General features: G+C 42.6%; 1 protein-coding gene across 2 annotated transcripts in view; it reads right to left on the minus strand.

Annotated features, from left to right (window-relative positions):
• Window positions 1–484: 484 nt before the first annotated feature.
• gli2a (GLI family zinc finger 2a) overlaps window positions 485–15,135 on the minus strand; it is an 84,816-nt gene continuing 70,165 nt past the window's right edge. For both annotated transcript variants that reach the window (XM_006799119.3, XM_035911281.2), the window contains 8 exons: window positions 14,396–14,591; window positions 11,940–12,050; window positions 11,501–11,641; window positions 9,012–9,161; window positions 7,474–7,638; window positions 7,110–7,391; window positions 5,951–6,317; window positions 485–5,381 (listed from right to left, as the gene is read on the minus strand). In XM_006799119.3, coding sequence (XP_006799182.2) covers window positions 3,067–5,381; window positions 5,951–6,317; window positions 7,110–7,391; window positions 7,474–7,638; window positions 9,012–9,161; window positions 11,501–11,641; window positions 11,940–12,050; window positions 14,396–14,591 — 3,727 coding nt within the window. In that variant the 3' untranslated portion in view covers window positions 485–3,066. The remainder of the gene's footprint in view (window positions 5,382–5,950; window positions 6,318–7,109; window positions 7,392–7,473; window positions 7,639–9,011; window positions 9,162–11,500; window positions 11,642–11,939; window positions 12,051–14,395; window positions 14,592–15,135) is intronic.

Raw genomic sequence — 15,135 nt, forward strand, 5'->3', positions numbered from 1 at the left:
TTATTCTCTTTGCTATGACTGTCGTCCGCCATAATTTGCAGATGATAATGGTTTTAACCGCTGCGATGCTTTCGACCAAAACAGGCGCAGCTTGATGACATCATCAACATGCGCTATCGCGATAGAGCGATATAGTCAAAATCTCTATCGTTGGCCAAATTTATATCGTTTCTATCGTATATCGTTTATATCGCCCACCCCTAGCCCCTAATAATTAAATCTTAGTATGAGTTATACAGGTGACTTATTCTCCCCCCCCCCAAAAAAAAAAAAAAAAAAATTAAAGATATATCTGTTTTGAGTAACTTGTATGGATGAATATGTGATAGTGTTTGGTTTCAGGTTTTCTCAAGAACCGTCTGAGAAAATACACAATAAATGAGATGCAGTGTAGCCTCACTTTCATGGTCTGTCTCCAGGGAACACAGATCATGTGATTTCAAAGAAGACACAGCAAGCAGATTTAAACAGAAAAAGAGGAGATAGTTTATTTGAAATGTACAAAAGCTATATACACATGCACACACACACACACACGCACGCACACACACACACCCACACACACACACACACACACACACACCAAGCATAGTAAAAGTGGATGGTAGCATACACACAAACATTTAAAAGGCTACTTTCAGCAATTTCAGCAAACATAATAAAACAGAGGAATTTGCAGACCTAGTTTGCCAATCCTGTCCGAAAACAGGATTTCATTATCAAAGTCTGAGTCCTTTCCTGGACTCTGCAGTTCATTGAGAACCCAGGGGAGAGACAGGGTACAGTGACGGGGGTATGAATGTGTTAATTAGAGTTGGATCTCTACTGAGAACACACAGAGGTACTTGTATATTCTTTCAGAGAGTGCTCCTCATCAGATGCGCAGGGGTTCATGTGCCCTGATGGACTAACACTGATGCATATCCTTGTCCTTTTCAATCATTTACCCTTGTGAGATGGGACCATGGAGAATGAACGTCTCTGATCCAGAGGGCAAAGAAGGAAATCACATTTCACATCCTCACAATCTCAGATTATGATCAGAAAGCACTTCAGTTCTGTGGATCACATGCCTAACAACCATGTGTTTAAACTAGGGCTGTCAAATATGTTCACTTTGTAAACTGCATTCAGTGAAATTTTATGACACACACACACGTTGGTAACACATTTCAAAACATTTCAGATGGTAAACATTTAGTACCTAAAGACATGTTCCAGCAAACACAGCTTTTATTTCCTCTGCTGCAGGATGGTTAAGTGCATATATGAACTACAACGGCAGTTTATTTTTTTTCAATACTGGCATTTATTAGGGAGCAGAAATACGCTGATATTTACTGGAACTTATTCGACTCCCAGATTCAAATACTCGAATGAGTGCACGCACATGTAGTAACATGCTAGCTTTACCTGACAACATCTGCACCAAACCTCATTTTTATTTTTTATTTTGTTTAAATTTTGGGATTTCTGTGGTCGTCTTTGGCTTTGCATGTTTCTCCTGTTTGTACAGCAGCGTCTAACCTTGCTGTACTACACATGCTTCTGTTATCCAGTTATTTTTCATAACTTATTTAACCTGTTTCCGTTGTTTAATGGTTGTCAGCAAACAGTTTCTACTGCGGCTACATTACTATGACCTCTGGGAGTATTAGTGTGTTATATATCCACCCACATTCTGGTAAAGCCAAAGGAAAATATAGTTTAGCATAACCAACTGATTAAAAAAAGAAAAGAAAATGATAGAAGAAAAAATAATTTAATGACTATTGAAAATCATGACCATCCCTGGTGTATAATTTGGCCTCAGGCTTTTTTAAAAATTTATTTGGTCACTGTGTCAAAGTAGGACTAGACCCTGCCCCCTGATGAGTCATTCCTGTCAACAGGAAGGATGTGTTAGCTAGTTGGGTAGTGATTTTGTTTGGGCCTGCAGGTCCACTTCACACTTACAAACAAACAAAAATGAAAAAAAGTGTTCTTTTTCTGTTCATCCTCCCAGAGATAAGAGAATGGTATGGTATAATACAGCCTGGCCCATTATCGCAATAATACCATATAATCTAGACTCTAAGCTACTGTAGTCCTTAGGCAGCCATTTATTTCTTTTAAGCTCTTTAATAATGTTTTAAAGTGAGTTTACTCTGGACCACTGTAGTCAAAAAATATTATTTCCACATGCAGTAATTTGTATTTGGTGCTATGGTAGCTCAACATGCCCTCCCATCTACGCGTATTCATGGATGTGAGCAACAGGAAGAGGCACTGAGCATGACACTGATGAAGTCAGACAAAGTATTAGAAGCAAGGAGTTGGGACTGGGGTGGGCTAAAAGCAACTTGCAGATGTGTTGAAAATGTAGAGGGTAGAGCTACTTAATCAGATCACCCCGTGTGAGGTTTGCCAGTTAGTCGTAGTAGAGAACCATAACATGGGCTGAAGAAACTGCTCCACGCTTCCATAATCAGTTTTTGCAACTGCCTATTATCGTTTAGGTAAGTCAATACAAAATGAATTTATCATTTATAAACTGTTTGACAGCTCTAGCTTAAACATCAAGTGTGTAACATATCTTAGACCAGGTACCATACAGTATCATCTACAAACATAACAGTCTATCCACATATTGTGTCCATTTCCTGATAATTCGGTTTTTGTGTCATATTCAGATTCTCACACTTGATGACCTCATCAAGGCACTATGTGAACTGCTATCAGTGCACCACTTTTTTAAAAGCCTATTACGCTGGCAAATACTGAATGGCAATTGTTCTTGATCTGTTTATATACCCTGGGCTATCATAGACTTGTAGCTAAAAAGTATGGCTTTTTAACAAATGATAGAAAATGGTCCTTAACTCTATCTATATTTACTATTAACCTTTTAATGTAACATATAATCTGAAACAAATATTACAGGATAAGCATATTACTATGAACAGTGTAGAAAAAGTTTATGTAATGAGCAGTTTTGCATTGTACAATCAGTGCTTTCTTGTATATTCTTGTATATTCCTGATATTCATGGTAAGAATGGATGGATGATGAGGTGTTTGATTGCTCTCAGCTAATCATGTTGAGGAACTTGCTTTCCTCAGCCAGGGCTGTGAGCATAGAGTTCATGTCACCGATGGCCATGTTGCCAATCCCTGCCGGTACAGAAGCGAGGGTGACAGAGTTGCGGGGGGTAGTGAGACGTGAGGAACTCTGAGAGAGGCTCTGCAGAAGGCCTGGACTCAGGGTGCCCGACATTAGGCTTGAGTGGTCTCCGTCATCGAGCATGGTATCAAAGTCGATCTGGGCGTGCTCTGCGGCCCCAGATCCACTGGTGGAAGAATCCACTGTGCTGCTGGAGACCTGGTTGACGCCTGGTGAAGCCATGTTGGCTGCAGAAGTGTTGTTGCTGGAAGGAGCCTGACTGGCACATGGGGACATGGGAGCATCAAAGCTGACAGAAGGTGGCTCAAACATGTGAATCTGACCTGTGTAGAACACAGCGGAGTTTGGATTTTCTGAGTTGCTGTCATGGGCTACTGACCCACTGGGCCGCTTTGGGCTTGCCTCAGAGGTATCATTACCTTGACCGGGGCTAACATCCGATGACTTGAGCAATCGGCTCGGTTGTGTCATGCTAGACCCTCCGTGTGGTCTGGCAGTAGACCTGGGCTCTGTGGGAGGCCTGGGTTGTAACATTCCTCTGCCTCCATTTTGGACATTGTGCTGCTGTTGGGAGATAACGTAATTTTGCTGAGGATCCACTTGGCTGACATAAGAATACACATCCGTCTGTGTCCTTGATCTGTAACTTTGCACCTCTTGATCTGCCATACTGTTGCGTGTAGGTCTCATGCTAGTGCTTCCAGATATAGAACTTGGGATTGCTTCTTGGCCAAACCCTTGCTGAGGACTCATTTGGTTACTAAAGTTTACGCTGTTGCATTGTCTCTGTTGTGGATGCTGCTGTAGAGAGATGTTCATCAGCCTCTGGTTGCTGTGGTTTGCATACCCCTGCATAGATATATTCTGACTCATAGGCACAACTTGCTGGTTGTTGCTCAAGCCCTGACCTTGCGTCTGGAAGGACCCAAAGTTCTGCCTCTGCTGTACAACAGCTAGGTTCCCCCTGAGAGGATGCTGCTGCTGTTTGGGAAGCTTGGCTGTGGTGTCCACTGTTCCTGAACTCACCTCATTCCACTGCACTGGCATGTTATTCTTGTTCATGTTTTCTGATGATGCTGCAAAAGGCTGCTGAGCACCTCCCGGACCCATCTGGCAGGACTGCACATCCTGATTGGACTGAGCCATCATGGTATCCACCATGGCCATCCTCCTCTGCGCAAAAAATGATGCTGGTGGAGCCACGCCTGTCTGGTAGCCCTGAGTCTGACCGTTGGAATTATAGTCGGTTTGTCCCAAGTTGTGAGTAGAGGGGCCAGAATTCTGTGACCTGAGGTACTGCACCACATCGTCTGGAAGCACCATATCATCCTCTCCACCCTGCTCACCCCCAACCATCATTCCATCTACCGCCATGTTCTCCATGGCTACATTCTCAGAAATGCTTGGTGGTCTGGGGGCAAATGGGTAGCGTTGCAGGCTTCCATCAGAGCGAGTATAGCCCTGTGTAGCCAGTGTCTGGTGACGTTCTGCAGCTGGTGAAGCATTCATAGGGTTCATGCTGCTCATGCTGTTGTAGCGCTGGACCCTTGGAAGGGAGAGAGGGTCCAGTGTCGTACGACGCACTGGATCACTTGCACGGCGTGGCAGATTGGTGGGTACTTCGTGGGGCATCATGCTCTGCGTGCCATATCCAATATCACTGCACCGCCTTGGTACAGTTCCAGAGGGTGGCTGATGGAAGGGATGCGATGAGCCTTCTTGGGAGTCGCTGTAGAGTGCCATGCGAGTCCTTAGGCTCATTCGTTCCATGTTGGGAAGAGGAGTAGGTGGTGCTCCACCAATGGCAGCAGCATACTTTGCCTTTAGCCGATAATGTTGTGCTGGTGTAAGACTGAGAAGGCTTGGAAGGCCAGCTCCACCTCCTCCACTGACACCGCCACCTCCGCAGTGGCTGGCCTCACTGGATCGACGAGACAGGTCAGTAGAGATTGGGTCGTAGGAGTCAGCTGAACTGATATTGTTGTGGCGATTAGCGCCAAACTGGGATGTCCCACTGGAGCGACGGCTGGAATAGCACGGTGAAATACCGGAGGAGCGCCGGCTTAGGGTGTAAGCAGAGCTGATGGTGCTGGTGGTGCTGTCACGGCGCTCGTTCAGCTGGTTCAATAGCGTCACTTCACATGACAACAGGTCATCCATGCGTTGGGCAGGGTACGAACCAGTTAAGTTACTCATGTTGGAGTTCTCCAGCAGGGACCCTGGCAGATAGAAAGATTAGAATAAATATTATTATATTATAACATTATAAATGTACATGAGTTTATAATTACAGAGGAAGCATTTCTCAGCATCGCTGTCTTTGGTCTTTATAGCTTGTGTCCACCTTCATAACAACTGTACAGACACTGAAAGCTAGAGCACTATCCACTTTGTTACATGTACAGGGAGCTGTAGCTCCTAGCTGTCTGCAAGGCTTAACCTCACCTGATTAAACTCACCATCACTTTTGGAACAAATAATACAGCTGTTGTGTAGTTAACTGTACTGACAGACTGTCCAAGAAGTGTGTGCTCCAGTTTGGGTAGTAAAATTCTGGGATTTTACTGGAATGTACTGAGCATTTATTAGCAGGTTTCTGTGTGACAGACAAGTCTTTGGATGTTCCTTATTAGCGCTAGCATTAGCTTACTGCTCCAACCTTTAATTGAAATATGATCACTTATTTAAGAAAAAACTAAGCAGCACATATGGTTCATTCCATCTCCATCTTCACAGTCTATGACAGTAAAGCCCAATATGAGGTGTTTCTTCAACATGTAGTCCTTACCAACTGCAGGTATGGGAGGCAGCTTCATGCTAATGCGTTGGCCCTGCAGCGGCTGTGGCGCAGAGTTAACCCAGGGGCAGGGGTCCCTCACCGTCTTCAGCCTTTCCTTCTTGATGTTTTCCAGCTTGATGGTGACTGCACCACCGTGACCCGTGGCTTTCCTCAACTGAAGCCCCATCCCAGCCTGCTGGCCCCCAGTGGGAACAGTGGAGTCAACCATGGGGCACTCGTCCTGTGCGCTGAGGTCCCCGAAGCTGCCCCCGCTGTGCACAGCCATCTCTACCCCACTGTCGTTGTTGTTGGCGCTGCTGAGAGGCGATGGCTCGCTGCTACATGACGAGTGGCCACCAGGACTGGACTGATACGTCTGGAGGAGGACAGACGAAAGTGTCATGAATCAAAATCCAAGAGGTTAGTAGATCATAGAAATATTCACTTTGCTGTTTGAGTAAATGAAAAAGAAAATAAAAATGATTAAAAAGTCAAATTTAAAAATGAATATAAATGAAAGAAAAATAAAACACAGCCTTGTGCCAAGTTAAAAAAAATCCCATTAGATATTCTTTAATATTAAATAATTACCACAGTTAAAAAATTCTGATTGTGATGGTGTTTTGTAATAACTAATGTAGCCCTATAGCTTCATACTCTCGTGAATTATAAAGGAGGTTTATTTATTTAAGAAAACAAGTGGATAATAGAGAAGTTCTGTGAGCAGCACACATGCTACACAAGTCCTTGCCTTTCAGTATTATTGTGACAATGACTTTTATCGTTGGTTGAATATTGAGCTCGTAGATATATAAATCCAGTGTAATGGCAGCGTAAGACTGTCTTACATGCAAAGGAGCAAGAAAATATATGAACATGGATGATCATGCAATCTAGATACATTTCCACCATACAGGAATTTGAAAAAAAAAGACATTGAAACAGGCTGCGTGCTCACCTCAGTGAAGTCTGTCCATTAGCAGGGTTTCAAAGGAAAGAGAGAAGCAGGTTCAGACAACAAACAGAGAGTGAGTTTGAAAGGATGCATGCAGGTCCAGCAGGGAACCTCTCACTAACAATGTTAGTAAAAATGTAAGATAACTGTTGTTCCCCTGTTTTAAAGCTCACCCAGAGCCACCGTGTGGTGTAACCGATAAACAGGACTCACCATAGAGTTCTCTGTCTTAATAGATTTGACTTGTAGGCAGTCTTCCCCTCCCCTAGAGGTGCTGTTGGCCTCCACCTTGCCATCTACGGCTCTTGCGCTGTGCTTGGAGTTTGCCTCGTTCTCCCCATTGCCTTTGGGTGGCTGTAGCCTTGGGGGAGCGTCACTTCGTTGTTTCTTGGTCACGTGAGCTTCGGGTCCATGGACCGTCTTGACGTGCTTCCTGAGAGAGCTTGGATCCGTGTAGCGCTTGGTACAGCCCGGGATTTTACACACATATGGTTTCTGCCAAGATGGATTCAACATGATTTTTACTGTGGCAAATCTAAATATTAGCTGCTCAGATGAGATCCTTGTGTGAACTTACCTCGTTGGAGTGTGTGCGGTTCTGGTGCTTTGCTCTGTCTGAGGCATTTGAGAAAGCCTTGTTGCAGCCTTCGTGCTCACATACATAGGGTTTCTCCCCAGTGTGGGACCTGAGATGGGTCTTGAGATTCTCCAGGCGGGAGTAAGCTTTAGAACAGCCCTCAAACTGCAGAGAGACAGACAATGGGACAGACGGACAATGAGATTGATGCTTGAGTGCTGTTGTTTTGTCTGCAGCTGGCCAGAGAAAAGAGCCGGAACACAACAACAAAAACAACACGGAAAAGCTCTTTTTGTTCCAGTTTTTAAATGTCATTTACTCTTGGACTCTTGCCCACCTACTGTGGTGTGCCACACAAAAGCAAAGCTCTGCTACACTTTGGTAAAAAAAAAGGGCTATTACACAAAATATCCAAACTAAGTGTGAGGTGTGGTAGAGCTCTTTGTCTGGTGCACTTTGTTGAGACAAAGAGAAGTCTGTGTTTAGCCTTTGTATTCACTTATACTGTACAAGCTATAATTTGGTATTCCTTCTGAGCAGTCATTGTGAGTGTAATTGGCTCTGAAATTAAAAGAGAATCAAATTAGAGCAGCCCAGAAAAGGGATGAAAAAGTCCGAAGACTCATCCTTAAAAAGAAAAGACTAAAGGGGAGTTAGGAGAAGATGCATGTGGGATTTGTGTGCAGAATATACAGCTTGGTCTTAATAAGGACCCATGGCCCCCTGCTTGTCTGCAAATTTTAATTACACACCCACACTGTCAATCAGCTTTCTTAACTTTATCCTTCACAAGTGATCTGTTTTAATACATTCATGAGAGGCCCAGAGTGAGCTTTGAAGCCAAGCAAACAGGCCCCTCAATTTGATCTTCACACAGCAAATGAAGGCTTCAATGAAAGCCCATGATTTATCAAACACGGGAAATATAGTGGTGGTACGCACAAAGAAAATCATATCAAGTTTTTTTGTAAGGCGTTTTTTTCCACGGGCGAAACTGACGCACTAAAGGGCTGACATTCTTTGACTGCTAAAGCGGCGGAATAAATTCCAACTTCAACTAGTTGGTTAACATGTTAACAAGAAGGTTAAAGGGCCTCTCCGGTGTTTTTACACAGATCAATGAACCAACTGTGAGAAGTCAGTGTGTATAGCTAGTTGTATCATGTCTGCTGTGGCTCTGCAGGAACGTTAGTGAATCTGAGAGGAGATTTTGTGTCTGCCTTCTCATTGTCATGCACACACACATTGTTAAAAAGCATTTTTGCAGATCACACCTAGGTTTATGGTTTTTGAAACAAAGTTAATACATCATTGCTTAACAGGTGGGTGCCATAACCTATGCTATATATGCCTGTTGACTTTTGCTGCTTATAGTGGATCGTTAGGTTTTCTCTGTATGTCTGTATTTCTCTGGACGTCACCAACTATGCCAAATAGCTTGCATTGCAATCCGAGCTGGAAAATGGTGCTGGCTGCATTATGGGAGATGATGGCTTGTGATACCAGTCAGCAAATTACCAAGAATACGAGGCGCTTACCGTGCACTTATGGGGCTTCTCCCCCGTGTGTCGCCTCATATGGACCACCAGCATGTACTGTGCCTTGAAGGGTTTTTGCTCCCGTGAACACTCCTCCCAGCGACACACAAACTCTTTCTTCTCACCGTGGATGTGGTCATTGTTGATATGCTGTAGATACAGATTGATTCCATTCAACTGTCACAGTTCTATGATACTTTTCCCTAAAGATGAAAATAATGTAACAAAATGCTAAAGAAGAGTCAGCAAATTCTTGTCTTTTTCCCACCAGAACAGGCTTCCGCCTCATGTGTCCATGCATGCTTGACTCACTGACATCACTCTGCAATCCATTATAGCTGACAGTTATTATGCCTTCGTCAATAGGAGACAAAAGCTACAAAGGCTGTGTGTGTGTGTGTGTGTTTTTTCAGGCTGTGTTTGTGTTCACATTTCTCTCGGAAAAGGAACTACAGCGGATCCTTGTAAAAAGTGATCAAGAAGAGGATTTCCGACTGTATTCCTTCATTTCCTTCATTTTCATGGATCACGAGGTCAATCGAAACAGTTTCTGTGTGACTTTTTAACTTGCACTTTAAATATGCAGAAAGTCTTCAGAGAAATTAGACAGTACTCAGCTTAAATTATCAAAGGCGTGAAGAGAAAAAAGAATGGCATGTTGGAGTCCAGTATACATACTGGATTTTGCCTAGAGCACTTCAAGGCAAAATGTCCTCAGCTACAACATATTTAGTCAAATGACTTCTGCTGCAGTCAAACATGATTTCTCTGAACAGACACATTTCAAAACACTTGTCCCGTCCACCGCATTCAAATATCCACACACCCAGAGGAACCACCTCATTTCCTGAGGACATCCAAGCCTACAATGCTCCACTTATGTGGCCACTTCTTCACCAGCAGAAAAGGTCTGTGGTTAGCAATTCTACTGAGGGCTATTCTGGGAGGAAGGAGGAAGAGGAGGAGGAATGGAAAAAAGTGTGTGGCCCACGCAGAGGTCTCTATTTTCAGGTTACACACTACTGTGAATCCATAATTTGGAGGCTCTTGAAACAGGATTACTCTGGTCAAACAGAAACCACAAGAAACCCACAGGTGTGTGTGTGTGGTGTGTCTATGTTTGTTTTGGTCTCTTTTCGCTGATGATGTTTGAACCTCATGTGAAATCCCAGATGTGCTCAGAGAGGTGGTGTTAGAGATCACACCCATGTATTTTATACTTTATAGAAAACAGGAACATAAACGCACTGTTGGCAGTTTATCAGCACAGTCCTCTACTGGTCCACAGAGTTTGCAAAGTTGTTAAAGGTAACTCTGGTCCTGCGTGTAGCAGCTTATAGCGACCTGTCCACCTCCTCCCATTGGTCTGTAGGTCTATGGACCTGACATATGACCCTCCTACTGCTACTCAGAGGTGACTCACTGCCAGTCAGAAAGTGTAGAGAAGAGAAGTTGGCCTGGAAAAAGCGAGGGTGCATAACCCCAAAGTTGCTGGCATGACGATGGATTTATGGCCGGCCCTTTGGGCTTTGGGGGTTGGGGGTGTTGCTGGGAGTAAGAGGTTAGGGGTTAGGGGGTCTCTGGGCTTGTGGAGGGGTGGGCACAGCTGCAGGGCTTGGGCTTGAATTTGGCGAGAGCCAGCAGGCTCATTAACATTACGCGTGTCGACCCAACAGAAAGAGACCGGTCACTACTCAGCTTTCTGAGTGGACCCAGGATTTAATTAGGAGCAGAAGAGGAATCTAAACTTTTAAGTTTTTACACAACAACAGTAGTCTATCCACTGTCATTGCAAACAAAACAGCAGATACTGACAACATAATGAGCAACACAACATAGAACCCTAACAACCACCAGGGATGAAGGAGGGTAGTATGTATTTCTTTAAAGGAATTTCTAGTTGAGCAGTTTTGGTGTTTCCCAACGTTAACTGAGTATTTTTTTTTGCAACTCTCAACCATTTTAGAATATATTTAAAATTCATAGACAAGCCCCATGCTCTTATTTTGAAAAAGTTGGTTACTGCTAACAAGGTCCCAAAAGGTGATTCTGTCCATCTAGACAGTGTTTTCAGTGTGAGAACAGAATCAGCTTTTTAGGATTTCCTTTCCTTGATGATTGAGGATGCATTAAGACATGCTAACAAGGTCGTTCTTGTTGTGGTCTGTGATGTCTCGTATTCGGACAGACTCTAACTCCATCTTTGGAGTTCCTGTTCTGCTTTTAAAATCTGTTTCTGGATGAGCAGTCCATAACCTGCAGCAGGTGCAAATGGTTTAAACTGACTGAGGCTGCAGGGCCGGTTCCTGAAGTCTATATTACTTATTAATCTAATTAAGAAAGCTTGCACGTCCCCGTCCACCACTGCAATATAATCTAATCCTGTGGGAATCGCTGGATTTATGTCCTCTGCCTGCTAGCTGGCTGTCATTAAAAAACAAACAAACAAAAAAATCCAGCTGAGTAAAAAAAAAGCCATACAGACTCACATGAACGAGTTGGTCCTGGGTATCGTACTCTTTGGAGCAGCCATCCCAGTGGCAGTTGGTTTCATAGATGGCCTCTGGCTCCTGTTTACACTCATCTTTATCCAGATCTTCGCTCAGGTCCAGGATCCCCCCACCGTGGTCCTGGAGACAAAGTGTATGTCAAATACGTGCATCCAATTTAAATGAGGTATAAAAAAAAAACAAAACAAAAAACAAGACTTCAGCTTTCACAAGTCATTAAGAAGCATTCTGCACTATTTTGCATTTCTCTTATCTTATCAACCTCTTTATTATAGAGGAAGAGTTGTAAAAAACACACCTCTTGTCACAGATTAAAGCTGCATATTTATCCATTACTTATAATCAATTAGAGACTAATTAGCAACCTAACTTTAAGGTGCACCACTCTCCCACTTTAAGGAGCTTATTATTTTCTCACCTGAGACGATGGTGAAATGGGCAGTGGACCCTCTGCTTCGGTCTTCACCTTTGACCTCTTCGTGGTCAATGGGTTGACAGTGCTGCTGACTGCTGGATCTCCACTGGCGTTCTGAAAGACATGAAGGAACAGAGGCATGTGTTTTTAACTGGTTGTCATTTCCTACATTTCTTTTTATTGAAGGAAAATTAGTTAGAATAATCGTTCTTAAAGGGACAGTACACCTAGAAATATTATATATATATATATATATATATATATATATATATATATCTTTATATATATATATATATCTTTATATATATATATATAAAAATATATTTACACGTTTATCCTTGGGCCACTAGTTTTGCTTGTCAATCTTAATGCCCAGTTTACATCAAGCTTTTGATGTTTTGATGTTTGCCTTCTCTTGAATATAATGGAGCTTACTTTTTGGTGCTTAAAATACATTGATAAATAAACTCAGCAGCAATGTTTCATTTCAGAAATCATGGCCTAAACAAAACAAACAAAAAACACAAATCCCAAATCCTTATTTTTACAGGTTTTGATTTTAACATTTTGAGTTTGTCTCTTTAAATATTCAACCATCCCTTGACACTGGAAATATCTCATTCATAATTTATCAGCCAACCATTCCATTACTCGTAATACAAACCATCCCTAACCATTCATTCATTTGTAGACTATTAATCTTCCCACTCCCTCACCTTTTAATTAAACCAACGACTGAGCACCAGACTCTACTGCTTTCCACACCACAGGAAGCAGAGGGGAGTCACAAAGTTACGTTGTGCCGCTGCAAAGAGATGTGACGAGTCCTGGTTGCACCAGGCACCACGGTTCATAAGTCAGACTAGGACCCGCCGCCGAGACTAAACAGTTTAGACTGCTTTATGATCGCCAAAGCCGCAAGGAAATATGAAAGAAGAGGAGTTATTACCCTACAGATTGGGGGAGGAGGCAGGGTCGGGGCTAGAGGAGTATGTGAGTATATGTGGGGGCGACGAGAGGGCTTTGATCTGCCGACTGATTCTGAAAAGACAAAGACTACGAAGGCCTGTTAAAGCTCTAATGGAGAAGAAAAGAAAGGATAGATATGAGTGTGTGTGTGTTTATTGAGGTTTGTTGGAGGAGGTCCAACAATGGAGAGGGGGGTCTTCTAATCCCACCCAGAACACTACAGTGCAGTTCTAGGGGCCTCGATGATTCATTCAGTTGGCTGGAAACCAAGCGGGAAATATGGTTCTGATCACTACAGAAATAAAGCTGTGTGTGTGAGTGTGTGCAGAAAGGTGCAAATATACAGTACACTCCAGCACACTTGGATCCAGCAGACACAGTGCTGAAACAGAGCTGGAGGCAGTGGCGTGTAGTGTGAGATGGAGTGATTCACCAAGTGGGAAGTTTACATTACGAGGGGCTGCGGTGTTGACAGTGGGCTGATAAAGTGGAGCAGAGGAGACAGTGGGAAGTAAGACAGATGGAACTGGGAAGGAGCCTCAAACATTTTTCTGACCTGAGACATCATTTATAAAAATACTTCATGATAACTCATGCAATTAGGCTTTGTTCCAGCACCTCAAATCTATGTCTCGGTTCGCTATCTTCTTTTTACGACTATTTGTTGGAGTTTTATAGCTTCTAAAATTATCTAAAAATATCAAAAGGAATGTGGAGAAACAGCAGTTTGGACATTATGTCCAAGATGTCTGCGTATTGTGTTGCAGAGATATCAACTTGTGTTTGGGTTATTTTACTTGTTATGTTAGTTTTTTTACATTTTATTTTCATGTGTAATTAAAATGTGTATGTTATTACATTTGAAGAATTATTTTCAAAGTATTATTTTACAATTTCTCTTAACTTTATCTACGGTCAAGTTCAAGAGACACTGAAACTCTTTGCAATGTTTTATGTATCAGGACAAAATAAAAATAATCATTTGCTCCTTATTAGGTCTTAAATTTATTTAAAGACAAAACATTAGATGAACAGCAACATGTGAAAAATGAGACCGTGGCATTAGTAACAGCGTAAAAACTAAGTACAGCCCAGAAATTCCAAACAAGTCATATTTGTTCAGTCTTTTTCAAATTGTACTGTCATGAACATTAGCATAACAACTGAGGCCTGCAGAATCTGAGGTGTAGCTGCAGAGCATTGCACATTCTGAGCTCAGGGTGAACTTCCCTTCCCTGGGAAGACTGGCAACTGTCTAGGGGATAGTGTCCGGTGAATGTTATAAAGGTTTTGCTTGTTGGAGAACCACAAGACTTAAACTTTGTTTATTCTATTAATGTTTGTGTGACCTAGTGATCACAAAACATTAGAATCATGACATAAAAAGTGAAAATTTGGTAATCAGAGAAAATCTGTATTCATCTCAAGCTTACATATCCGTATAATGGAATCTGAGGTATAACTTTAAAATATAAAGACATGAATGTTACCTGGTTTGCTTCGGAGTTGGTGCTGTTGTGGGAGGACATAGGTGATGCAGTGAGGGGGTGTTGACGAGCAGAGAACGAAGATGGCGACTGTTGAATGAGAGGAGGCGTGTGGCCAAAGGCGTTGAGACTCCTTTGCTGGGACAACAGCTGCTGGTAGGCAACGGGGTTGATGTGATGGGGGAAGCTGAATGTCGGGCTGAGTGAGGGGGTGAGAGGAAAAAAGATATTTTAAGGATAACATGGCTGGAGACTTTTGTCTACTAACATTAAAGCAACTGGAATCATGGTCGCATTGTCCCTCACTACCAAGTGAAAATAGATAAGCTAGCATTCTCCTTTAAAGCAAGGACTATGTAGTGTAACCTGGCACTGCAGGAAAGTCGATTTTACTCTGAATCTAAAATGAAGTCTAAAATGCCTCATAAAGACCAAGTCAACAACTACAGGATTGTTTTTTTGTGTGGTTTCAGTCCAAATCCCGGACAAGCCCCCACTTACACTGCACCTTTACTTCCAGTGCAACCTTACACTTTAAGTGATGGTTGTAAAATGCTCACTGATGTATTTTTAATAGTTTTTGGAGAAGAATGTGTCATCTTTTCTTCAAAGCAATCCTGCTTAACTTGAAGCCACCCTGCATGTCTACTGGTTTGTTGTAACAGTATGAATACAATAAATTCGCTCCATTTGTTTTTAATAGCTGTGAATAGGAAATATATACATTTACTAGCCACCCAAAA

Source organism: Neolamprologus brichardi, chromosome 16 (genome assembly GCF_056152115.1).
Source record: "Neolamprologus brichardi isolate AB-2024 chromosome 16, ASM5615211v1, whole genome shotgun sequence".
In the NCBI taxonomy this organism is placed as follows: domain Eukaryota; kingdom Metazoa; phylum Chordata; class Actinopteri; order Cichliformes; family Cichlidae; genus Neolamprologus; species Neolamprologus brichardi.